This window comes from Staurois parvus, unplaced genomic scaffold, assembly GCF_062004578.1.
Source record: "Staurois parvus isolate SC_StPar_1 unplaced genomic scaffold, SC_StPar_1.0 ptg000662l, whole genome shotgun sequence".
NCBI classification, from domain to species: Eukaryota; Metazoa; Chordata; class Amphibia; order Anura; family Ranidae; genus Staurois; species Staurois parvus.
Window position 1 is genome coordinate 3,130,799 of NW_028318458.1, and position 27,518 is coordinate 3,158,316.

Here is a 27,518-nt window from a genome sequence, read left to right on the forward strand (position 1 = left end):
ACAGACCTACACAAAGACCTGTCACTGCTCACAGCATATGGACATTGGACAGGTGATTTAAGTGTAGCCAGCTGCTTGGCTAAGCATGAGCGTGAGAGAAACACTGGCTGCAGCTGCTCCCTTCAGCTGCTGCCCTGCGGTGCTGAACTGTTTCAGCACAAGTAAGGAGCTGTTGAGCAGAAAGAGTTCAATAGACTAAGCCAGCTAGCACTGTGGGAACTGTAGCCCTGATGAGAAATTCTACTGTGTAATCAAGAGCTTTTGAACTACATTTCCCAGAGAGGAGATTGGTGGGAGGAGGGGTAAGAGCTGCATTTTCCTAGGCTGTACAGGACACAGCTTCTTCCTGCTGTGGGGTACAGTAGATCAAAAAGTGCACATCACTGTCCAATGTGCACCATCACTACTGCATATTGGAGGCCTGAGAGGGATCCGGAGTACTGAGTTTGAAGGTTGTGTGATCGGACGCTGTGTGTGATCGGATGGCGAGCTGCAATTTTACTGGGACTGGTGAGCTGCTGCTGTGGGGTTTTACTGTCTGCTGCTAGAGAGACTGAGCCCTTTAGGAACTGATCATACAGCCATCTTGTAGCCTTATTTGTTGCCTGCAGACTGGGACTGTACTCATGTGCACCAACAGCACATCAGGGCCTCAACGTGGCGGAAGAGTAAGGACTGCCCTTTTACAGCTGCAACATAGAGACCTTCATCTACTGCTTATGCTAAATATTACCTCTGAGGGAACATTGCACTATATCCTAGCCATTCTCTAGAGTGCACTCTAGACTAGTTACAGTATTATTATTCACATTGCAGGTAATGCTTGTATACACAGTTCATTGCTGACTTTGCTGATTCATGAGTTAAAAGGTTACTAAACCCAGGACCCTGCATTCACTATATCTGGTCTCCTACTTTATACAGAACATGGAAATGCAATTATTTTAGTAGATATAAACTGCTAAATACCTTTTGTCATCAGCAGTTAGAGCAGTCTTGTGACTTCTATCAATGTCCAGCTGAGCACTGGCTAAAGCTTATAGAAGGAGTTTTCATTCTGTTCTGATTGTCCTATGAGGCTATATAACCCCTGACCCTCTGTCTGGATAGTGCTGATTGGCCCTGTTCTGATCATATGCACCCTCCCAAAGAAAAAAAAACCTCTCTAGCAATGCACACCAAACTGAGCATGTGAAGTGTGACTCCTACAGCTCCGTACTATCAGCAGATGGATTGGGGACAGCAGAATAAGGGGAGGATCAAAGAAGACAGGATCAAATAGTCTTTTCACACAATGCGGAGGATTAACCCCTTAGGTTCCATAGTGAGTACAACAAGCATGCTTTACTGCGTATACAGACTGATTTTACTGTTGTGGGTTTAGTAACACTTTAATTCCAGTCTAGTGGTACAGAACTCTATTCTAAGTTATGTTGGCATAGTGATTACACTGTACAGCAGACTGAGTCTGAATATACCTTCTGTGTGTTCATTTATACTTAACCCCTTCATGCCTAAGGGTAAAACAAATCTTAACGCCTAAGCACAATTTTGCAATGTTGACATGTGTTAGTAAAACCGTACATGTCATCACAACTACTTTGTACATCCAGGTGAATTATACCGCGTTTTTTTCAGGAAAAATTAGGCTTTCATTTGGTGGTAAATGGTAATGGATATCTCCTGATTTTTTTTTATTCTCAAAGGAAAACTGGCCCCAAATTGTAGAAAAATATAAATTGTTTTAAATTTAGCTGTGTGTTTCTTGTTACTACCAAAACCTACTACCAAAGAACAACCCCAAATAAATTTTCCAGCTCTAGACGATCGCAGTGATACCATATACAGTGAGGAACAGAAGTATTTGAACACCCTGGGATTTTGCAACTTCTCCCACTTAGAGATCATGGAGGGGTCTGAAATTCATATTGTAGGTGCATTCCCACTCTGAGAGACAGAATTAAAAAAAAAAAATTTCAGGAAATCACATTGTATGATTTTTAAAGAATTTATTTGTATTCTGCCAAAAAGTCTCTAAACTCCTCTGTGTGCATGAAGGGGTATTTAGAGGGAAAAAAAGTCAGATGCCCCTAAAAGCAGCGTTTTTAATGCTCAGTGTGTATGAGGTCTAAATAACTCCCAATGCAATGCAAGGGAGCCTGGCTTTTCCACAGTGCACAACCTACCACTGTCAGTCTATCTGCTGTGCCGAGGGTTTGTTCGAATCACAGTATAATAAAACTCAAGAACAAACATGTATTATAATACAGATAACATGTCCTTTGATGTGACTATTTTATTTTCATTTTTCAGAAATATTTTCAGCAAATACAGAAAATACTTGTTAATCTTGCCAGAAATGCAGTGTCCTTGTCACTTCCTGTGAGCTAAACTGAAAGTATAAAACAATTTTATCTTTCCTTTGGAAACTACAGATCTCCCCACCCACCATGTAATGAAGATGAAGAGAGGCAGAAACGTTTAAAGTCCAGTCTGTGTGACAACCATGGCTCTCACCATAGACACAGTGCAGAAGTGAGCATAGTCACTCTAGAACAGGAAGTGTGTTATTCCCATAATTATCCGGTGAAAATAAAATAAAAAAGCTTAAAAAAAAAAGAAAACTAATGCAACCACAAGCCGCTGCTCTTGTGAGTCCATGCACACATGGAGCATAGCTAGGCGCATCCCCTGCTCTCTCCTCATTGGCTATGATTGACAGCAACAGGAGGCAATGGCTACTGCTGTTGTATCAGCCATTGAGGAAGCAGTGATCTGGGAGAGCCGAGGCTCTCGTGTACATCACTGGATCCGGATGGGGCTCAGGTAAGTTTTAGGGGGCTGGAGGGGGCTGCTGTAAACAGAAGATTTTTCACCTTCATGTATAGAATGCATGAAGGTAAAAAACCATGAGCCTTTACAACTGATTTAAATGTCTATCCAAAACCTTTCCTTTGGAGTTTTGGATAAAGTAGGAAAGGGTTAGCACAATTTTTACTGCTGTTAAGTAGATGTAACCTCTTCATTTGAATTGGTGTCCACTGTCATTGAAATAGAAATAAAGAGAAAATGCAAACTGTCACAAGTATAAGAGGTGAGGGTAAGTCTTAGAATTGGGACACCTAAACTGGTATTCCCCTGTCCTTGTAGAGATTTCCACACATTCCCTGTTGTGTCTTCAACACAGTAAGTGAAGGGAAATCTCACCAATGGAATAAGACAGCATAAAATCCTCTCCTACCCCCCAACCGCCTACCTATAACCACACAAATAAATGAACCTTCTGAGAATTCAAGAAGTGTTACACTATCAGTATGCAGGCAAAAGATTATGTAGATGGACTATAGGGCCTTTTTTTGTAAGAATATTTTCTGTAGTTACGAGTAAGTAACACTGGACCTAGATGCAATGGTTTTTCATCCTGTAAGATAACAATCTGAGTATCTCTATAGAAGGCAGTTCTCAACCAAGGTTCCCTGGCCCCCTAGGGTTCCTCCAGAGGCTGCTATGGGTTTCTTGGATTGTGGCTTATAGACCTCCAATTTGATAGTGCCTGCATAGTTCCAGGGCCAACGCCACTTGGCTAAGCCAGCAATATAACCCCAGTTATCTCTTTTAGCTGTCTGTAAGGGTGGCATTTAGACCAGCACTTTAAGGGTTGCAGTCTTCCTACTTACCACTAATGTAAGGGGCCTTTTTCCTATTGGACAACAATGAATTGTTTTTAGCAGGTGTTCCCCCAAAATTCAAAAATTATTTTAGGGGTTTCGCTTGGGTAGAAAAGTTGATAAAAGCGGTCTTAGATGAATAATGTAAGATATAGAGTACACAGAAATGTCACCAGCTCACCTATAGACAATGTCCTTACTGTGCAGGAACTGAAGTCCCAGGAGTACACAGGCAGCATAGAACCTGAGAGAGGAAAGATTACAAATTACAATGACAGATAGAAGCCCTCTGCATTTTCAATATGTGTACAAGGGTTCAGAGAACCCCAAATATGCACATCAACGCTTATTCAATAACTACTCATTCATACAGCTATAAAAAATGCTCTGTATAGATGGGTACAACATATACGGTAGTTTAGTATGCATCTGTACACAGCATTACTGAAGTCTATGAGCCTATAAAAACTGTTGCTCTGGGCAGCGTAATGTTCCTCTGCATTTAACAGCATAAAAAAAAACAGGGACACAGCTGAGTCCAGGGACATATTTAAGGCTAGGTTCACATACGCACAGGTTAAGGATGCATACATAATCACAAGCGTTCCTGACCTATATAGAGATTCTCCTTAGCAGATACAGGGGGTGCCATTAATTCCTTATGGCACCTCAATACATCGGGCACCTGTGCACAATTTCACATAATGTGAAACCACATGATGCTGCATCACCATGAGATTCTGTGTGGCGTGTTTTTAAAAAAGGGTCAGGGACTTCTTTCGCCACATTTCTTATGGATATAGCAGCCCATTCACATAACACACAGATGTGAACCTAGGCTTAGGCCATATTGGGATGTGTACACATGTAAACATTTGTGCTAACATTTGCATGCTTACTGTAAACCTGAACTCTATTGGCCACTGCTGCTGCTCATGGCTGACATACAGTGCCTTGAAAAAGTACATATTCAGCCAGAGCTACAATGAAATGGTTTAGATCAAAGCATATTCATGTGTTAGAATGGCCCAGTCACAGTCCAGACCTAAATCCAATTGAGAATCTGTGGCAAGACTTGAAAATTGCTCTTCACAGACGCTCTCCATCCAATCTGTCAGAGCTCGAGCTATTTTGCAAAGAAGAATGGGCAAAAATGTCCCTCTCTAGATGTGCAAAGCTATTAGAGACATCCCCAAAAAGACTTGCAGCTGTAATTGCAGTGAAAGGTGGTTCTACAAAGTATTGACTGCGGGGGGGCTGATTACAAATGCATGCCACATTTTTCACATATTTCTTTGTAAAACATTTTGAAAACAATTTATCATTTTCCTTCACAATTATGTGCCACTTTGTGTTGGTCTATCACATAAAATCCCAACAGAATACATTTACGTTTTTGGTTGTAAACTGTGGAAAATCTCAAGGGGTATGAATACTTTTTCAAGGCACTGTACAGTTGTGCTCAAAAGTTTGCACAATACTTGAACAAAAATGAGCTGCATTGTTGAGTTGCAAGAAAGAAACCTTTACTGTGCCAATGCCACAAAAAAGCTTGGTTACGATATGCTTGACAACACCTTGACATGGCTCACCAGGCATTTTTGTGGCATTGGCGCAGTAAAGGCTTATTTCTGGCAACAAGACCATGCTGCTAATTTTTATTCAAGTATTGATTTTTGTGCTTCTTCGAAACAACCTTCTCACCGGCCTACCCCAACACCAGCTATCCCCGCTTCAGTCTATATCCTGAACTCAGCGGCTAGACTCATCCACCTCACCAACCGCTCCTCTTCTGCCACCCCCTCTGCCTATCCCTTCACTGGCTCCCGATTGCCCAACGCATTAAATTTAAATTACTAACTCTGACCTACAAAGCCATCCATAACGCTGCCCCAAACTACCTCACTGACCTGATACCCAAATACTACCCTACCCGCACCCTTCGCTCCTCACAAGACCTCCTACTTTCTAGCTCCCTGGTCACCTCCTCCCTTGCCCGACTGCAGGACTTCTCCAGGACTTCCCCCATCCTCTGGAACTCCCTACCCCAATCCATCAGACTGTCACCTACCCTCCTCACCTTCAGGCGCTCCCTGAAAACCCACCTCTTCAGGGAAGCCTACCCCACCCTCACCTAACAGCCGTTCTCCTCCACTCCTCTTACCACTCCATCCCCCACAGCCACTTCCTCCTGTACCTCTACCCCCCCCTCCTAGATTGTAACCTCGAAAGAGCAGGGCCCTCGAACCCCTTGTGTATTGTATTGTTACTGTATTGTCTCATGTACTGTCCCCCCACTTTATTATACAGCGCTGAGCAAACCTATTGGCGTTATATAAACACTATGTAATAATAATAATAATAATAACAACCATACCATCTTTTTCCAGAGCAGTCTGGAATTCTCCTGAGGTTACCTGTGGGTTTTTCTTGGTATCCCGAACAAATGTTCTGGCAGTTGTGGCTGCACTCTTTCTTGCTCTACCTGGTACCTGATGCTTGGTATCAGGAGATCCCCGAATTTTCTTAATAAGTGATTGAACAGTACTGATTGGCATATTCAAGGCTTTGAATATCTTTTTTGTTCTTTTCTGTTATTATTTCTGTTATTATTTCTGTTATTTCTGAATATTCTTTTCTGTTCCCCATGACTCAGTATCTAGCCTCCTCCATGCATCCATGTGAGAGCTAACAAACTCATTGATTATTTGTACACCTACTCTAACTGCAATGTAAAAAGTCACAGATGTGGGAAATGAATCTTTAAATGCCATTTTAACTTGTGTGCGTGTCACCTTGTGTGTCTGTACCAAGGCCAAACATTCCAGGGTATGTAAACGTTTGATCAGGGCTATTTGTGTGATTTGTGTTATCATTAGGAGCCAAACAACTATGTGAGAACAAATTGCTTTATATGATCACTATCCTTAAAAAAAAAGAGTTTTGGCATGATCAGTTATATTTTCAATATCAATGCCTAAATTTCACGATTTCTGCCAGGGTATGCAAACTTTTGAGCACAACTATATATATATCAAGAATATGTAATAAGCATCAACTGTGCTACTGATTACACTCTACTGATGGTTACATACTGGCCCTGAATAAGCCATTTATGCTGTGACAGCTCGTCATTGGCTAGTCATTAATGAATTCATAAATGACCATAGCCTGACTCACATTGCTGATGTTGGCTCAACGCAGATTTTATACTTGCTACCAGCAAGATCCTGCATAAATACATACACCTATCTGAATGAGCCCCTTAAGCAACAAACATGATGCAATGTTCAGCACCCATAGCACCCTACATGAAGTCCCACTTCAGAGATTATGCTACTTTTTGATAACTTCTGCTCTTTCCAGTGCTTTTATTGAACAAGCCACATTAGTTTACACCTCAGATACACCAATATATGTACTCACGTGGCACGTGGCTGGCCAAAAACCTCTGTGTGGATGTGGGTCATCAGGTCCCCTCCAGCCATGTAGTCCATAACAAAGCAGACATGCTCCGCAGTCTGAAAACAGCCGAGGAGGCTGAGCAGGAATGGATGGGAGGCACCACTCACCGCCACAAACACACGCTTCTCACACAGGAGGCTGTAGAAATTAAGGGGTGAAATGAGGCATAGAGGTTGATTTATTAAAAGCAAATAGGCAGATCAATTTTCATTGAATTTTCCCTAAGCTTAGTGAATGTGGTGAAAACTCACTTTGCAAACAATACCCAAACACATGCAATGAAAAATAAATGTGTTTTTGCTTGCACATGATCAGATGATGAAAGTCATCATTCACCAAGCTACGGAAAAGTTCCCTTGCAAAGTGAAAATTCCCTGGCAAAGCGAACAGCCTGTTTCTCTTTTAGTAAAACAACCCCATTATATCAAAACAGAATAGCTGAAAGGCCTCATTTAGAGGCATGCCGGCACCCGTATTGAGCGCAGGAGACATTTGTTTTGGCGTCTGCTTCTGCGCCAAGATGTGTGCTGGCAGTCTATGAAAGTGGAGGCAGACACAGCGGCCCCATCTCAAAATCTAACAGCTGTGCAGAAGCAAGTCCTGAACACAGTGTACATTCTGTGCCCAGCAGCTGCTCCTCCACGGCTGTCAAATTTTGACATGTGGCTGTGTCTGTGCAGCCGCTGTGCCCGCATCTACTTCCATAGGCAGTTTGCATGCAGCACCAGATAGACACAGATGCCAAAACGAACACCTCCTGCATACAGCATGGGTGCCATCGCCCATCTGAATGAAGCCAAAGGTCTAGCTGTTACAATAACAACCGACAAAGTAAAAAACAGAAAAAATACAAGCGCTGGATAATCACCAAAAAGCGACTAGCACAAAAGGCGAACACCAGGAGCCTCCATAGTAAATGTATAGATAGAACATGCAGCGCTAATAAAATTCTAAAATTGAAACAAGCGATCATACCATGCAATAATCAAAATAATAAAAATCTAATCACTGCTTGATTATAATTAAAGAAGGATAATGAAATATGATTAGCGTCCAGAGATATGCTCTATATTGATGAATGAGTAAAAATCAGTGACTTCTGTGACCATGTTCATTAAACAGAGATGAATGTAGATTGCACTAACCAGAAGAGCACGAAACGCGTTAGGGAGGTGCCCTAAATCCTGTGACATCACACCGCGCGGCCCTCGTGGACGGCTGGTGGCCATTTTTTATTTCTCCATTGCCAGCTTTTTACTACTGCATGTGAGTAGTGCATTTTTACTAGTATACTATATCCCTGTGGCTTTCATTAAAGTACTACACTATCAGATTCTTCTGTGTTCTGGCTCGTTACTCCCGAGCCCCCCCCCCCCTTCAAGGCATATAAGGATGACCTGGTGGCCACTGCATGTATGGTGAAACAAGCTCCCCCTGCTGGTGAGAGGATTACTTTTCCCCTGGTACCTGGAGACCCTGAGGGTGTGATAATTGCTTAACTGACGCAGGCCAGACGATCCTCGCTGTGATCCAGTTCCCATAGGCGGATGACCAGGAGTTGGTTAACACTCAAAGGCGCATTACTATTGCGCTTTCTGGTTAGTGCAATCTACATTCATCTCTGTGTGATGAACATGGTCACAGAAGTCACTGATTTTCTCACCATCCTGTTTTGAGAGTTTGCACTGTGCACAGCAGAACACTTATGTTGGATATACTCATTCATCAATATAGAGCATATCTCTGGACGCTAATCATATTTCATTATCCTTCTTTAATTATAATCAAGCAGTGATTAGATTGTTATTATTTTGATTATTGCATGGTATGATCGCTTGTTTCAATTTTAGAATTTTATTAGCGCTGCATGTTCTATCTATACAATAACAACAGACAGTTGGTGCCCACAACTGTCAATCAGAGGCTTGCTGTCGTTTTCTAGCCTGCACTAGAACAATGACAGCTGGAATCTTATTGCTAGGGGCGATAACTCCATTTTTTACTTTTCTCTCCAAATCAGGTCAGAAGGGACTTGTCCTGGATACCTACCTCTCCACCTCATCTCTGGCGATAATGTCACCTTTTTTCAAAGCTTTAATAGCAAATAATTCCCCAGTTGCCTTATATTCTGAGAGTAGAACCTGACAACGAGACACAAACATTGGTTTAAAAAGATGACAGAATTGGTGGCAACTACTTTATAACACTTACTAAGACCAAACAAGACTGTGAAATGTTTGGGTTATTTATGTTTTTGTACAGTACATGTAAACCATTGTGATGTGGATTGATGTAAGTGATGAGGTATGATAATGGAGATATATTGCTACTGTGCTAGAATTTCACTATTTTACTAAATTTGGTGTACAAACAGCCACACTGCAAAGTGCTATGTCTTGGGTAATGCAGACAAGTAAAGGAGATTTTTTTTTTTTTTTTAAAGACTGTATTTTTATAGGTCCAAACATTTTATGCAAGCTTTAACCACTTGTCTACCGGGCACTTATACCCCCTTCCTGCCCAGGCCAATTTCCAGCTTTCAGCACAGTTGCACTTTGAATGACAATTGCGTGGTCATGCAACACTGTACGCATATGAAATTTTTATCATTTTTTTGTGACAGATAGAGCTTTATTTTGGTGGTATTTAATCACCTCGGGGTTTTTTATTTTTTCTTAAACAAACCAAAAACCACTGAAAATTTTGAAAAAAAAAAAGTTTTTTCTTAGTTTTTGTTATAAAATTTTGTAAATAAGTGATTTTTCTCCTTCACTGATGTGCGCTAATGAGGCTGCAGTGATGGGCACTGATAGGCTGCACTGATGGACACTGATAGGTGGCACTGATGGGCACTGATGAGGAGGCACTGGTAGGTGGCACTGATGGGCAGTGACAGGCATCACTGATGGGCACTGAAAGGCAGCACTCATATATGGCACTGATAGGCGGCAATGATAGGTGGCACTGATAGGCGGCACTGACTGGCACTGTTAGGTGGCACTGATTGGCACTGTTAGACGGCACTGATAGGCGCCACTGATGCACACTGATAGGCGGCACTGACTGGCACTGTTAGGTGGCACTGATTGGCACTGTTAGGCAGCACTGATAGGCGCCACTGATGCATGCTGATAGGCGGCACTGACTGGCACTGATCGGTGGCACTGACTGGCACTGATAGGTAGCACTGATTGGCAGCACTAATAGGTGGCACTGACTGGCATTGATAGGTGGCACTGACTGGCACTGATGGGTGACACTGAAAGGCAGCTCCTCAGATGGGCACTGATATGTGGCATTGATGTGGCACTGAAATGTGGCACTGATGGGCACTGGCAGGTGGCATGGATGAGAACTGAGAGCTGGCACTGATGGACACTGACAGGTGGCATTGCTGGGGCTACACAGATCATCAGGGCACAATGATCATCAGTGCTCTGATGATCTGTGTATATGTCCCCTCCGAGGAATGCCGATTACTGGCTCTCCTCTCCTGCTCGTGACAGCTCGTGGGGAGAGAAATGCCGGCATTTCCATGTTTACATGTGATCAGCTGTGATTTGACACAGCTGATTACATGACCAAGCCGCCATTTTCGGCTCTTTCCGTGGATCGGTGATCCGCTGTGTCCGAGGGACACAGCGCACCGCCGATCGCCACGCTGCGCTCTCCAGGAGCCGCGCATGTGCGGTTAGAGTGGGAGGACGTCATATGACATCCTCCCAGAACGAGAGAACCACCTTGCGTCCGTCATATTACTATATGGCGGGCGAGAGGTGGTTAGAACCCAAATAAACATTCAGTTTGACTCAGCTAAATCCACTGCAGGTGCATCAAAAAAAAAAGCTGTGCAAAGTCTTACAGTTTACTTGATTAAGGAAGTAACCACAACCTGAGAAGAAAAGTCTGTCCTCTGCCAGCATGCTGCAGAGAAGGACCCTTGCTCTCTGTGTGGAAGCAGCAATCTGTCTGCAGAAGTCCAACAGACTCCCTGATGAGTCAGACCTATAGCTTTTCAATCGGCAAAGCTCATGCTCTCTGGTGACTGAAGAGCTCTAGCTCAGACTCACAGGGGACATGTCAGAGCTCTGCAGAGAGATCCCTGCTTCCCCACATAGAGAAAGAGCAGCAAAACTTTCAGTAAAACAAAATTAAAACAAAATAAGATAGAGTAAGAAAGGGTGAGGGAGAGATTTCCTTTCACTTCCTGTCCTGAAGACACAACAGAAGTGAGAGGAAATCCCATCTTTGAAAATCATCTTAGGAATAGGTATCTACTCTACTCCTGTTGCAATGAAAACTTTAAAGAGATTGTAACTTTTTTGTTTTTTTTTTTATAACAAACATGTCATACTTACCTGCTCTGTCCAAAGGTATTGTACAGAGCAGCCTTGAACCTCCTCTTCTGGGGTCTTCCGCCAGTGCTCTCAGTCCCTCTTCCCTTCCGAGTGCCCCCATAGCAGGCTGCCTGTTATGGGGGCACTCATGCAGGCTTGATCCCGAGCCGGGCAGCGTGTGTCAATTGACACATACCACGTAAGGTTTTTTGCCTTAATGCACAGAATGCATTAAAGTAAAAAAACTTTAAGCCTTTACAACCACTTTAAATTTTTGAATTGAGATTAGTAACTAGTGATGAGCCTGGAAGCTAGAACCTGGACGGTAGCTATCATTGCTGAGCTAACGAGCTGGGGGCGTTCCCATTCCAGCAGCTGATGTTCACAAAATGGTGGAGATGGTTGTAAAATCAATGGTTTCTTATGAGTACTTGGGCTTATTGGCAATGTCGATGTGATTGACCTAATATGGTGAAATCTCTGCACAATCTCTGCACACCTAATATGACCATTTGGAGGGATTTCCACTCTCTCATCTTGATTTTCATTTTATTCCTTATTATTGAGAATGTAACTGGAGATGCTGGAACACCAAAGTTAGGTGGGAACACCAAAAACTTGCAGGTGGCCAGGAACAGAGTCCAGGGAGATTTCACTGTTGGAGTATTATGGAGTGTTGGAGTATAAGATAAGTAAGAAGCCACAGACTTATTCAGCCCATCAGGCCACATCTAAACTAAAAATCACTGGCTCTTTGATTCAGTCCCTTATTTTGGAACCTTATAAAAGACATGTAATATAAAAGCACACAACTTCTATGGCAGTCAGAAGACTCCAGTAACAGAAGCAAGGGGTTCTCTTGGGTCTCCACCCAGATTGTGGTTCATATTTGAATGATAAAACTGTCTTTCGTCACTCACCTTTCCAAAGTGTCCTCTTCCCAGGACAGCCATCAGCCTGAAGTCTTCTAGTGAAAGTTGAGAGACACTCTGTGCTCTGTAAAAACATACATGTGTATATGAATATGTGAATAAACCATGTCTATAGAAGAGTGGAATGGACAGCTCAACCTATCTCATTTCTAAATCTATGAAATGATAGTGGCTCCATGGATACTGACAATGCCCTACCTATTTTAACCAGCCACAGATGCTGGGTAATCTTTATGTTTATGTATAGTTTATATCCATCCAAATTACGCCTGCATTATGCCATTTCTATGGACTTGTCCAGAAAGATGAAGCAACATGGAAAGTGTTTCCTGCAGAGAACTTCAGGAGAGGATTTCTCATGATCAGAGCAACGTTCGGAGATGGGGGCAGCAAGAGAGGTAAGTATATGCTTTCTTCTTTACAGGTACTGTACATCATATATAGGCATGATTTAGTAACTTTAAATATAGATGTATAGCAGCACAATGGCTTAGTGGTTAGCCTTTCTGCCTTGCAGGCCTAGTGTCCTTGATTTGAAATCCAACCCAGACACATATGATGGACGGTTATTCAGCCCCAATATGTCAAGTAGAGATATTAGCTTGTAAGGTCCTTGAGGGCACAGGGACTGGACCAATGTGAATGTATAATATGTAAAGTGCTGTGTAAACTGTTGGAGCTACAGTATATAAATACAATTGAGAAAAGGGGCCTTAGACTGTAAGCTCCTTGAGGGGAAAGATTAATATGAACAATATGTAAAGCACTGCGTAGATTATTGGAATGATATAAATACATGTGAGATAGGGACATTAGCTAGTAAACTCCTTGAGGGCAGGGACTGATGTGAGTGTTCAATATTTAAAGCACTGTGTACATTTTTGGCCATATGGAAATACTTGTTATAAATATTTAGCGGTTTGACTGAAATTCCACTTTAATGCATGCTTCTAACCTTCTAACCTTTTGAACATTATGAGTTGCTGGCATATGTACGTAGATATGTGTCCTGTCGGCAAGTGGTTATACCATGCTCAACTTTTACGGTACTGAAGATGGCCACCTCAGCCCTCCTCCCCACTGCCATCCATGGTAGTTCCCAAGCTCTCATCTGGGCTTTAAAGCATCACTTATGAAAAAATTAGGTGCTGTACTTTTTCTCCATTTCATAGTCACATGCAATTTTGTGTCTTGCCAGCTTTGGTATCTTACTCGTCACAGCATCAACTGCTTTGTTATACCCAAAAATTGGATTTTATATTGTGTTTAAGTCAGTTAAAATTCAAATTAGTGTATTTTTTTTATTAAAAATGTGCATTTGCTAAAGGCTGTGCAAATATCAAAATTGCAACAGCCACCATTTTATTCTCCAGGGCCTCTGCTTTCAGAAAATATATAATGTTTGGAGGATTTAAAAATGCTGATTTTAACATGTGTGTGAAAAATAAAAAAATGCAAGTGTGTAAGGAAGTGTGTAAGGGGTTTGAGATTTTAAAAAACATTTTTTATTACTAACAATGCTATAAGCTCTAAGCAGCAAATTGGGTTCAAAGACCATAATGCATGCAATATTTTAATTCCTATGTGTAATTTGCTGATTTTTTTAGCCCAATTTATTTCCAAGATGGCTGCAGCACTTGAGAACTGTTGGTTTTCTCCTTTGGAAGGGCTACCTACTATATGTTGCCTATTTTATTTTGCATGGAGCAGTTATTTAACAAGACAGTGACCAACACCAGCCAATGGCAATTTCTCCTCCATTAAAGTGACTGCAGGAATCTGAAATCTGTTAGGTTGCTATGCAATCTTTCTCATAGTCACTGCATTTTTTATTTTCTAAATAAGCTTTTTGGTTAAGGTTTCCATGGCTATTTTTGAGCCCATAAATAGGAATGCAGCAAACTTTGAATTTTCAAAGATTTACATAGGCTCACTGGATATTTTCTCTTTTTTAGACCATTCTCTGTAAACCCTAGAGATGGTTATGCGTGAAAACCCCAGTAGATCAGCAGTTTTTTAAATACTCAGACCAGCCCATCTGGCACCAACAACCATGCCATGTTCAAACTTAAATCCCCTTTCTTCCCCATTCTGATGCTTGGTTTGAACTTCAGCAAGCCATTTCCAACATGTCTAGATGCCGAAATGCATTGAATTTCTGCCATGTGATTGGCTGATTAGCATCTTGTGTTACAAAGCAATTGAACAGGTGTACCTAATAAAGTGGCCGGTGAGTGTATATGGATATGCAAAAACTACTTTCTACAAATCACAGTTATGGTACAAGAACAATGCAACAATTCTGACCATAATTTGCTTCCATATGCAATCTGCCAGCTTGGGAGTAATGCAAAATCCAGTAATAGCATGAATAATACAATAGAGGAAAGTTTACAGATGGCACTGGTATATAAAGTGTGATAATAAATCAAGGTGGCATAAGAAGAGAAGCGGAACTTTCCTTCCATCAGTGTAAAGTGATCTGATGTATTGCTATGAGAGTATCCAAATAGAGACATTTATTGCTGAGTGTCTGCACCAAGGGAACCATACTTTTATCTTTTGATCAGTTGAATATGGGACGGGACCAGGTATCATCCTCTGGAACGTTTCTGCTGTACCAGCAAGAAGATTGGTGGTGCCCAAGGGATGTCTAATCCTGGAGATTGCCAAGCACCAAGTTTCTGTGCTAAGCAGAAGCACAGCATATTGAACAATGGAGGGGAACAAGGACTGCATGAACCAGGGCCAACTATGTCATGTCATCATCTGAGACAGGCAAGAATCTGTAGACAAACTGGAGCCACTGTCTTTTCAATGTTTAATTATGATCAACGCATTTATTTTTTATTTTGAATAGTGGGAAATGGTGAAATAAAATATTTTTGTCATCAGTATACCACTGGGGAGATCTGACCTTTTAGTACAAATCTACTTAATTGTATATTTCCCCTCTATTTCTATTCTGGTGAAAACAAAGTTTTGAAATTTCCCTCAATTTCAGACCTGTTGAGAGTAGTCACCAGGAAAAGAAAAGAGAGTGAATCTCTCTATTGCTATATTTTCTCGGGGAAAATATAGCAATAACATCTGACAGGGGTTCTCACCCCTCACCACTATCCAAAAAAACAAAAAAACAAAAAAAAAAACCTCTTCTGAATTAAATGGTAAGTTAATACCAGATTAAATGACAGATGTGAATGTACAATATATATGTAAAGCGCTGTATAAATTGACGGCGCTATATAAGTACCTGTAATAAATAAATAAATAATCAATGGTAAGTATATTTTATGTCTTGCCAAGCTCTTCTGACTTTTTGTTTGTTTTTATTAAAATGTATTATTATAAATAATAACAATAGTCACCATCATCATACTATTACTATTAGTTTTAACAACGGGTACTGTCTTCTTTAGCCACTTGCCAAGCAACAACATACCCACACGTCACCGGACTTGAATGGTTATACCAGGATAATGCCTACAGCTGGCATCATCCCATTATTATTTTTTAGAGCCAATGGTCAGCTTTCTTGTAAAAGCAATCCTAGCAGCTAAATAACAGATAGATTGCTTTTATGAGCAGCGGGAGGGGTCATCCCACCCTCCTGCCACCTTCTGTGGCTCTCTCAGGTTTTCCCGTTCCACTGGGAGACCCAAGCGACCAACCTGGGTTTCTGCTCTGACTACCTCTATGGTATAGTAAACTGGAAACGATGAGTATTCTTCACTTCTGGTTTCGCTGGATCAGCCCCATTTTTTAAACAGCACCATTTTTAAAATGGGAAAGCATCTGATCACACAAACTTGGTGTGATCAGATACTTTTAAGGGCAAAGAATACATCTGCAGTCTAATAGACCCCTGATCTCTCCATAAAGATTACCTGTGACTGCATATTGCTATCACAGGGGGTATTTACACTCACCGGCCACCTTATTAGATACACTTGTTCAATTGCTTGGTAACAAAAATTGCTAATCAGCCAATCACATGGCAGCAGCTCAATGCATTTAGGCATGTAGACATGGTGAAGATGACTTGCTGAAGTTCAAACCAAGCATCAGAATGGGGAAGAAAGGGGATTTCAGTGATTTTGAACATTGCATGGTTGTTGGTGTCAGACGGGCTGGTCTGAGTATTTGAAAAACTGCTGATCTACTGGGATTTTCACGCACAACCATCTCTAGGGTTTACAGAGAATGGCCGAAAAAGAAAAAATATCCAGTGAGTGGCAGTTGTGTGGATAAAAATGCCTTGTTGATGTCAGAGGAGAATGGGCAGACTGGAAACTGCGACATTCAGATGGTAGGGTCAGAATTTGGTGTAAAAAACATGAAAGCATGGATCCATTCTGCCTTGTATCAATGGTTCAGACTGGTGGTGTAAAAGTGTGGGGGAGATTTTCTTGGCACTAGCAAGGTATACCTAATAAAGTGGCCAGTAAGTGTATATTCCTTGTAATAACAATAAAAATGATTAAAAAATTAATGAAAGTGACAGTGAATGCAAGCAAACAGCAATTTTCCCACACGTTAGGTATATTTCCTGTGTAAACTGAAAATGCTAACCTGTAAAGGCTTCTAAAGCATCTCCTATGGATAATAAAATGTATGTTGTTTGTCACCATTGTACGGGCATACGCAATTTTAAAGACTCGGTGTAACATCATATTTTTAACTTTACCAAACAATTGGGTATTATATTGTGTTTTTTTGTGCATTAAAATTTTAAAAAGTGTATTTTTTTTTTTTTAAATGTTTGAAAAACTGCAGTGCAAATACTGTGTGACATGAAAAATTGCAACACCCACCATTTTATTCTCTAGGGCCTCCGCTTTAAAAAATATATATTGTTTGGGGGTTCTAAGTAATTTTCTAGCAAAAAATACTTATTTTTACATGTAAACAAAAAGTGTCAGAAACGGCTTGGTCTTTAGAAATTTCTTTGTGGGTGCACACTTAAGTGAACCTATTTTCCATCATATATAAAATGCCATATAGGCCAGGTATGTATAAAAAAAAATATTAAATGTGGTTTTACTACAGTTAGTTTTAAGCACCTGAACCTGTTTGTATATTAGCTTTCTGTAATCATTTGCACAACAGAACTAGTCACAAAAAGAAAATTTCTAAAAAAAAAAAAAATAGAGATGAAATTGTAAACAAAAGAGTTGCTCTCCATAGTAACCAATCAGGTAACTTCTTTCCATTTTATTATAAAATAAACATTGAATCCCGATTGGTCTCCATGGGCAAGAACTATTTTGTTCTTGTTGTCTCTTGTATAAATAACACCCTGGAGATAGAGAGACTGCAGGGCCAGCCAATAAGGTTGTATTGCATTGCGCAGTGCTGTCAGTCTAACTCAGGGAATATGCTTACAGAAGAGGAGAATGTAGAGATTAACTCAACAGTGTGCTGCTGTTCAGTTACTGTCCAATCAGCAAGCTTGCAGGCAGCAGCGTGCCATTGTTGTACTCATTAGCTGTGACAATGAACATGTGTGTCACCCTGCTGTTTGTGCTGTGTAGCAGGGGTGTGTTGCAAATCTCTTGGTGCGTACAACAAACATGAACACATATATATGCCTTTGGACTTTTGGCTGTAGCACCCTTTGTTTGCTAGACCCCAATTGTCAGGACTAAGCCAATAAAGCAGTGACAGCAGGGGGTATGTGAACCTGTGTGCGTTTGCAAGGATGATGAGGCATAAATTGGTGGGCACTGACCGTCTCTGACTGTCCCTCCTTGTGGCTGGACTTTCCTTTAGCACTGGTCTATCCACCTGTTAATAACAAAAGCGCAATACATTTACACCGTACAATGTAAAAATAGTCAAAGACAAGGGATTATTATTACTCAGTATGGCCATTTTGGCCATCTTCTATCTCTTACCTTATCCTTAGGTTCTTGGCTGGATTCCAGTGTAAGAGAATTCAGGTTCAGATCTCTAAAAACCAATCAAAATTGAGAATGAATGATAGGACATATAAGATGGCCAGAAAACTAGACACTGAAAAACATATAACAGAGCAAACAAGGGGTGTTCCCTGTAATAGAAAAGGACTGGGAAGCAGCTAACCTTAGAAGAAATGGAATAGGCAGCAAGTTAGCAAGAGGTGAAAGGTAAACATGGAAGCTTCAGGGGCACCAGGACAAACATGACATCTCTAGGAGGACTGCAGATCAGACACAGCAAGAGTTAATGTAAGATCACATGACTCACGCTCCACGCTCTGCAGGACTGTACCCTCCAGTGCTGGCAGGAATAGCTCTGCGCAGGAGGCGGAGCCATGTTGAGGGGTCTATGTTCATCTGTCGAGCGCGGAGGAAGGCCTTGCCTGGGTAGAAATGCCCATGAAATATAGTTTAACACAGACTAGAAATGTAGAGTAACCATAGCAGCTCATAACATTAAAAAATTAGAGATATTTCCCATCACTTCCTGTCCTGAAGACACAATGGGAATTGAGAGGAAATCTCTCCAAAATAAGGAGGAAATCCTTTCTTTGAACAGTTCTCACCAAACATGGTATCCCAATTGGAAGATTTCCCCTATATTCCTTTTGGTAACAGCTGTAACATTTTGGATTTCCCATCACTCTCTGTCCTGGTGGCAATGGCCACCAGGAGAAACAAAGAGGGGAATCTCCCCAGTGAGAACACAGACAGGAAAAACCTGACAGAGGTTCTATAACTTTCTTGTTTCCCAGCGTGGTCGGCAGCCCTGTGGATCCACACCGACCAGAAAGATCTGGGAAACACCAGCACAGTCAAGGACAGTGCATAGGAGACCTGCCTGCAGCAGAACTGGACCAGAGTTGCACAGCGTTTGACACCAGTTTGACAAGACCTCATTTGACTACTATTGTGAGTTGCCATCTTTGTAGAAATAAATTATTTGTTTTTATTGCTGCACTTAGATGGCGCTGCTTCTCTTCTTTCTAGGTACTGTGCTGCCTCTCATATCAATACTCTTTGAGTCACAGACCTATAAGTATGTAATAAGTAAAGTCAGGTGGACTGTTCCAGATTTTGATTTTATTAAAGCCACTGGACCAGCTAGACAGTCAAACAACAGCCGCAAGCTGTCACAGCCGGGTGCCCACACTGAAGATGCCAGCGCCTGGAACACCAGACGGCTGGTAAACAGGCTGCGGGGAGGACACCGCGGGATCATGGGACAGATGAGTGGCTGTTTTTTAAAAGTCAGCAGCTACAGTTTTTGTAGCTGCTGACTTTTATTTTTTCACAGTGTGAGTGGAACTCCGCTTTAAAGCCGAACTCCAGTTTTCTATCTTGTTTGCGCCTGCTGGGGGCTCTGTGTGAACTATATGTAGCATCAGTTACATACAATATAAAGAGCTGTGTTCCAGCAGCAGGATGGAGACTTCCTGTCCTGCGCCCAGAACAAAATCGAGTCCATGCCAAGCACTGCTCATCTATTGGCTGAGGTGGAGAGGGGGGCAGATGATGTCACGATCTCCACCTCAGCCATTCAGAGGATGTATTTATTGAAGAAATACAAGGCTTATTATGAATGGCAGCGCTCAGCATGACTCAATTTTGTTCTGGGAATGAAATGGGAAGTCCCCATCCTACTGCCCGAACACAGCACTTTATAATTTATACAGCTGATGCTATGTACAGTTTATACAGCAATTTGGGTTAATGAAGCAAATAGTTTGTTTGGACCAGTTTGGTCCAAACAAAGGAGTCAGGTTTTAATGACTACTGAGATAAATTCAGTTAGCCATATTAATAGTTTACTGTTTTTAGATAACAGTAACTGTTTGGCATCATGTGTTAAATCTTTCCTTTACTCCCTGTTCTGACAGACAAGTGATAAGGAAAAATATCTCAAACTGGGACAAAGATAACCATAACAAAATTTGACAGAGGTTTAACGCTTCTTAAACAGGGGCGGACTGACAACTCATGGGGCCCCCAGGCAATAGGGGATCATGGGGCCCCTGTGTCCTTGCCCAAACTCAAAAAAGCCTATGAAAAAGGTACCAGGGGCATCTCATGGGGCCCCCTACTGACCCCGGGCCCTCGGGCAGTGCCCAAGTTTCCAAATGGTCAGTCTGCCCCTGTCCGCTCCCTGTTTTGGCTGGAGTTGGGCTTCAACCCTTTCCCCACAGCAATCTCTATAATAACATTTCTCAGCGCTATACTCCTTGCTGTGGATACCTGAAAACAGAACTGAAGTGTTAATCTATCCAACAGTCCCTCACTAAAAACACAAAAGAGTCTTTATTAAAATAGAGCATAAAATGAAATAAATAAATGGGCATCCAGGTTTCATTAAACTCTGGGCACAAAAGGCCTGAAAATTGATGGAAAAGATAGATATTAAAGTGATACTAAACCCAGGACTCTGCATTCACAATATCTGGTCTCCCACAGTACACACAACATGCAATTATTTTAGTAAATACAAACTGCTAAATACCTTTTCTCATCAGCAGTAAATAGCAGTCTTGTGACTTCAGCAGAGCACTGGTTAAAGCTTGTAGGTGGAGTTTTATTTCTGCTCTAGGAGGATGTAAAACCCCTGACCTCTGTCTGGACAGTGCAGATTGGCCCTGTGCTGATCACATGCACTCTCCCAAGAAAAAAAACCTCTTTAGAAATACACACTAAACTGAGCATGTGCATGTGACTACAGGTTCAGTCTGTCTTATCAGGTGGACATTTGAACAAGAGGAGGGGCAGAGAAAATAAGACCAAACAGCCTTTTTACACAATACAGAGGATTAACTCCTTAGGTTCCACTGTGAGTATAGTAAACATGATTTACTGCATATACAGACTGATTTTACTGTTGTGTGTTTAGTAACACTTTAATATCACAATTTTTTCCATTATACACCACAAATATACAACTTAACAACTTAATGTATTTTTATACTTGGAATAAGAAAGGAAGAGCACCCGATGTTCATAAGAATGCACTTTTGATCATAGATTAAGAGGCATTGATTGAGAATAATGACAAGTACATCAAACCAATGCGTTTCAAAAGAAATGACTCTCCCTTCTTCAGGGCTGCTGCTGCACACTATTAGATGGGAAAGACTCCCATGCCGGTTATATATTTTCCAGGTTTTGGAGGAAAAACTAATAGAGTGACTGCTGTCATTCCAGGGGCAGCAATGTATTTTTATACAGGACTCTTTCCAATTACTGCAGTTGTAAGAAGACTGAATTTTATTTTTCAATCTGAAGGGACAGGCCTTTGAAAAAACAGTTCTTTTTTGGCTTAAATATTGTGCTGATTAGGCAGATATGAGAGAAGCTTAATTTGTCCTAGATTTGATTTAAGAATATTGAACTATTTTGAAAAGGTGTGAATATACAGTAGCACAGATCTCACAAAAAATAAACAGGACAGGCACATTACTGAAAACCCAACAAACCATGTTCTTTGGAGAAAATTTTCTTTTGTCGTCGCAATTTAGAAAATCTTTCAATGACTGGATTATAAAATGCCACCTGGAATATAATACAAATGCAAGGATTAGGTATACGATATTGACATTTGAATTGGTACATAATATTGAAACTGAGGTTCAGCAATATACACTATATTGCCAAAAAGTATTGGTCGGCCTGCCTTTCCATACACATGAACTTTAATGACATCAATGTCTTAGTCCATAGGGTTCAATATTGAGTTAGCCCACTCAGCAATAACAGCTTCAACTCTTCTGGGAAGGTAGTCCACAAGGTTTAGGAGGGTGTCTATGGGAATGTTTGACCATTCTTCCAGAAACACATTTGTCAGGTCAGGCACTGATGTCAGACGAGAAGGCCTGGCTCGCAGTCTCCGTTCAAATTCATCCCAAAGGTGTTCTATCGGTTTGAGGTCAGGACTCTGTGCAGGCCAGTCAAGTTCCTCCACCCCAAACTTGCTCATCCATGTCTTTATGAACCGTGCTTTGTGCACTGGTGTGCAGTCTTGTTGGAACAGGAAAGGGCCATCCCCAAACTGTTCCCACAAAGCTGGGAGCATGAAATTGTCCAAAATGTCTTGGTATGCTGACGCCTTAAGAGTTCCCTTCACTGGAACTAAGGGACCAAGCCCAACCCCTGAAAAACATCCCCACACCATAAGCCCCCCTCCACCAAACTTTACACTTGGCACAATGCAGTCAGGCAAGTACTCGCGTTTTACGCCACTGCATCCAATGCTTTGCATTGCACTTGGTGATGTAAGGCTTGGATGCAGCTGCTCGGCCATGGAAACCCATTCCATGAAGCTCTCTATGCACTGTTGTGCTAATCTGAAGGCCACATGAAGTTTGGAGGTCTTTAGCTATTGAATCTGCAGACAGTTGGTGACTTCTGCGCACTGTGCGCTTCAGCATGCGCTGACCCCGCTCTGTCATTTTATGTGGCCTACCACTTAGTGGCTGAATTGCTGTTGTTCCCAGTTGCTTCCACTTTGTTATAATACCACTAACAGTTGACCGTGGAATATTTAGTAGCTAGGAAATGTCATGGATGGACTTATTGCACAGGTGGCAACCTATCATGGGACCACACTTGAATTCACTGAGCTCCTGAGAGCGACCCATTCTTTCACAAATGTCTGCAGAAGCAGTCTGCATGTCTAGGTGCTTGACACCTGTGGCAATGGAGGTGATTAGAATCACTGAATCCAATAATTTTGGATGGGTGCCCCAATACTTTTGGCAATATAGTGTGTATATATATATATATATATATATTTATTTCAAATCCAGGCTGAAACAACACAATGTAATCTAATTATGGACTCATGAAATATATTGTGGTTGTGGTATTGATATTATTAAATTTGCTGTACAGTATCACTCAGAATAGGAGAGGGAGAGGCAGTACTAGGTGCCATTTGGGATTACTATATTGCACATTGCTATTCAATTCAAACACGGAAGCTTCTTAAAGGCCCCCCTGGACCTTTGTTGTCCCTCGACTTTTGCACTGTGTAATGTGTTAAGGCAACTTATTCATTTGCAATAGGTGCTAATGCACTTCAACTGCTAATAAAATGGATGTGACAGTTTTTTTATAACACAACATACCACAGTAAGGCCTTGTTCACACTTGACTTTTTTTTCTAACTCTTACCAAACGCCCCTATAGCGTTTGCAAGTGTTAGACCGGAGTTTGTGAAGCGTTTTTAACACTCTGCAAATGCTCCAAAACCGCAGTAGCGCGGTTTTGCGGCGGTTGGTAGGCGTTTGCCAAGCATTAAAAACGCCCCACAAACGCCTATAATGACGTTTAAATGGTGTTAATGCTCTGAAAACACCTCGCAACCGCATCGCAATTGCACCGCAAATGCAGGCCAGGCGTTTGCGGAGCGGCACCATAGACTTGAATAAGAGGCCTCAACTCCTCCCGACTCGACCAGAGGCGTCCACTTTGCCGCAATGCTAACGCTTCCGTGTGAACAGCACTATGTGCTGCAATGTGCAAAATTTTCAGAGGCGTTTGGAAAGTATTAAAAACGCTTCCAAAACGCCTGTCTGCCACCTGCTGACAACACTAGTGTGAACGTAGCCTTAGGGACATCTGTGTTGTGGTGTGCTACAGCATAGGTGTGTTGCCACTCACTGTAATTGAGCAGCAGAGTTCCATTTTAAATCAATGGTACTGCTCTGACACGTTAGGGAAACATGCTAAAAGCATACATTTTCCTGCATGTTACCTCAATATGTAGGTGTAAGGAACAAAGCAATGAACCTGGCCAGAATGTATTACTCAATAGTAATGCAGTATGCAAGAAGTCTAGGGTAGTGGAGGACTTTTTTTGTTGTTTGTCAAGGGTATCACAAAACTGACTGGACATAATGCCTTAGGTATGCATTTATATTTATGTACTGTAGTTCAGCTGTGTAAAAAGTGCTTTGCCTAGAGATCAGCTACAATACATCTCATTTACCCCAGATGTTTTACTGTTTCCCCAAAGAGGGTAAGTACAACCCTAAAAACCACAGCGAGAATATACAAAGGGTGTTTGCTGCTCTTGCTACAAAATTTCAAAATGTCTTCTTTGCTGCATCTCAATACAATATCTCCAAATCCCAACAGATAACTATTACTGTCTTCTATAACTGAAAGCAACTTTTTGTGTATGTCTTTATTTCTCTTTCAAGTTTATGTCCAGTCAATCTTTTTCTTTAGTTTTGGATGGCGTGGAGAAGAGTTAGCACCTATGTTGGGTTATTGTTGCTTTTACTGCGTTAAGAGAAATTTCTCCTCACTTACTGTACTGGTGACAATGGTTTCACTAGACAGGAAGTGAAGGAAATCTGCAACATGGGCACCTATAGAAATAGAAATGTACAGAGGTACTATATTTCTCCTACTCTGTATTGCTTTTGGAGTTTTTTCCTCACTGGCTGTAAAACTGTTGTTGGTGGAACAGTAAAACCCAACAGAGGCACTAATCCTATCTCAAATCTATCCAAAACTATAAAAAAATTTGCTGGATATACACTTTAAATAAACATCACCTGTGTAACTTCAATAAGCTTTCTGTACCTCACACAGTAGCGTTCCCTGAGGTTCCAGCTCCAGAAAGGTTTCATGTCTTTGATCATCCAGAAATTCCTCCAGCTTCACATATTTAATGGCACAAAGGGAGCGAAAATCTTTTCTGTACACAGATACCTGTAGCTCTCGTGCCTGGACACATAGAAGCCAATGTACACAACACAGAGAAAGGGCAATCAGTATGATGCATTGCAGATAGTGAACATTATATGATGACAGAACTATAGGAAGTCAACAGCAATACCCCATGGTGCAGGCATGGCCCACTTCGAGCCAGAACAGTTCTCACTGTCTCTCATATGTGTTAGTATAATTTATATATAATATACAGTATTTTGTTCTTGTGGCATTCAGCATTCTGTCAGCAGTCAGCCTTTTCACCCAGCAGCCCGTCCTCACAGTAGAGAGTGAGAGACAAGTCTGAGCATCATTCATATCACATATATAAAGGCCTGACATTTAGGCTGCATGCACACGGATTTAATAAAATACTCCCATCTACGCTGGATCCTTCTGCCAGGAGCTGCCAGAAAATTCCATCGGAAAGAATGCTAGTTTGGCACATAATTATGTAAATATTCATGTATTCTAGCTACTAGAATGAATTTATGCCCATTTGTACGCATATACACATGTACATGTATATGCACATATTTGCATTAATTATGCCAGTAAGCACCTGTCTGAATGCAGTTTTTTGGGCATTTTTATGCTGCAGAAAGCTGTTTTAAAATATGAATCAAAATGCCACAATGTGCATGGACACATTGGCTAAAACAGAGCTGCATTCAGAGACTTAAAAAAAAAAAAAAAGAAAAATGTCTCTAAAGGCTGTGTTTTTTTCTCCCCATGTGCATTAGGTCTAATAATGTAAGATGTGGACCTAAGAATGGAGGCTTTATCCCACCCAAAGCTCTACAAAGCCCCCAGGCTTCAGGACTTGGAACTGGACTTTTTGAGATCTGAGAAAACAAAAATTTGTGTTCTCCATAACAGACACACATTGTGCAGGTGAGAAACACCATCCACAATTCTGCCAGCCAGGGTCTCACTATATATATGTAAAAGTCAAGTAAATTAAAAAAAGTATAATAAGGTTATAAAATAAAGTTTTTAAAACTCATGAGGTTATAAGATAATGTTTGCTGATATAATGCAATGGCCCCTATCTTGCAACTGCATGCCTCCACTCTCTCCCCTTTTCTCTTTCCAACTTTCTATATCTTGGCAATGCTATCCTAATCTGTTTCCACTGTATGCATATGTGGTAGCACAGTGGTGGAGATTAAAGGAGTCAGCTCACAGTGGTGGGTAGGGGTTAATCAATCAGTTTATCTATCTCAATCCTATCTTATCTTCTCCTCATGTTTTCTGAGGTTATTCCATCTCCATCTGTTTTTCTCACCCTTTCAAGCTGTAGTTTGAAGACCTGATCCCACGTGTCCCGTCCTTCTGTTTTCCAAGAAGTCTGTCCCACTACAGTATTGTCTAACCGTAACACAACGCTGATTTCATCTGCAGATACGAAAGGTACAAATACACAAAGGAACTCTTGAATTAAAAGTATTCCCTGCTGCCCACAACAACCAATTGGCTTCTACATTTCATTTTTACAGAACAGGTTTGAATATAGAAAGGAGAATGTGATGTTTCTTCAGACTGGAAGAACACTTTTTCATCTAAAAATCCTTGTGGTCAAACTATTTGGTGAAACAGGTTAAGGCAAGACGATCCATGGGCAGGGAAGTCATGGAAGCAACTATAATATGGATGGTTCAATAAAGAACACTTAGAAGGAAAAGGTCTCTGGTGTGGGACTCCTATTCATCTATATCTTTCAACAGATGCCCACGAAGATTGCACGAGGTGCAGGTTTGGAGCAGTGCTGTATGTGCGGGGGGGTTGGACTATAAGTGTAATTTCATTTATTACAAAATATTCTCTTTCCTTCCTGTTTCTTTTCTGTTTTGTCACTGATTCTACATGAGCTATTTTAAAAGGAATATAAACAGGAATCAGTCCTCTGTACGAGAGCAGTGTAGACAATATGGTGCTATAAATTAAATAAAAAGTGAAGTTCTAATGCTGGTCATACAGATTTCAATTTAGGCATTGATATTTAAAATATGACGGATCATGCCAAAAAAAATTGTTTAAGTATAGTGATCATATGAAGCCATTTATTATCACATAGTTGTTTGGCTCCTTTTTAAATCATAATGATAATAGAAATTGCCCAAATGGCAACAATTAAAGTTTACATACCCTGGAATGTTTGGCCTTGGTACAGACACACAAGGTGACACACACGGGTTAAAATTGCATTAAAAGGTTAATTTCCCACTTCTGTGTCTTTTTAAATTGCAATTAGTGTCTGTGTATAGAGATGGGAAAGGATATAAAAAGATATCCAAAGCCTTGACTATGCCAGTCGTATTGTTCCATTTTTTTAACTCCATTACTTATATTTCTTAAGAAATGGGAAATTTGGGGATTTCTTGATACCAAGCCAAGGTCAGGTAGATCAAGAACGATTGCAGCCACAACTGTCAGAAGAGTTGTTCA

General features: G+C 41.1%; 1 protein-coding gene and 1 long non-coding RNA gene across 2 annotated transcripts in view; one reads left to right on the forward strand and one right to left on the reverse strand.

The window, feature by feature from the left end:
• Positions 1 to 27,518, reverse strand: part of LOC149448718 (serine/threonine-protein kinase N1-like) — a 128,194-nt gene that overhangs the window by 26,093 nt on the left and 74,583 nt on the right. Inside the window, exons 8-17 of the mRNA XM_089651777.1 lie at positions 26,359 to 26,468; positions 24,942 to 25,085; positions 21,827 to 21,902; positions 18,631 to 18,745; positions 18,300 to 18,354; positions 18,134 to 18,189; positions 12,391 to 12,466; positions 9,183 to 9,274; positions 7,095 to 7,271; positions 3,850 to 3,912 (exon numbers count right to left, since the gene is read on the reverse strand). Coding sequence (XP_089507903.1) covers positions 3,850 to 3,912; positions 7,095 to 7,271; positions 9,183 to 9,274; positions 12,391 to 12,466; positions 18,134 to 18,189; positions 18,300 to 18,354; positions 18,631 to 18,745; positions 21,827 to 21,902; positions 24,942 to 25,085; positions 26,359 to 26,468 — 964 coding nt within the window. The remainder of the gene's footprint in view (positions 1 to 3,849; positions 3,913 to 7,094; positions 7,272 to 9,182; positions 9,275 to 12,390; positions 12,467 to 18,133; positions 18,190 to 18,299; positions 18,355 to 18,630; positions 18,746 to 21,826; positions 21,903 to 24,941; positions 25,086 to 26,358; positions 26,469 to 27,518) is intronic.
• On the forward strand, positions 171 to 27,378 carry LOC149448719 (uncharacterized). Its single transcript, XR_016305805.1, has 4 exons — positions 171 to 510; positions 25,814 to 25,964; positions 26,368 to 26,483; positions 26,570 to 27,378. It is a non-coding gene; the product is annotated as an uncharacterized LOC149448719 (long non-coding RNA).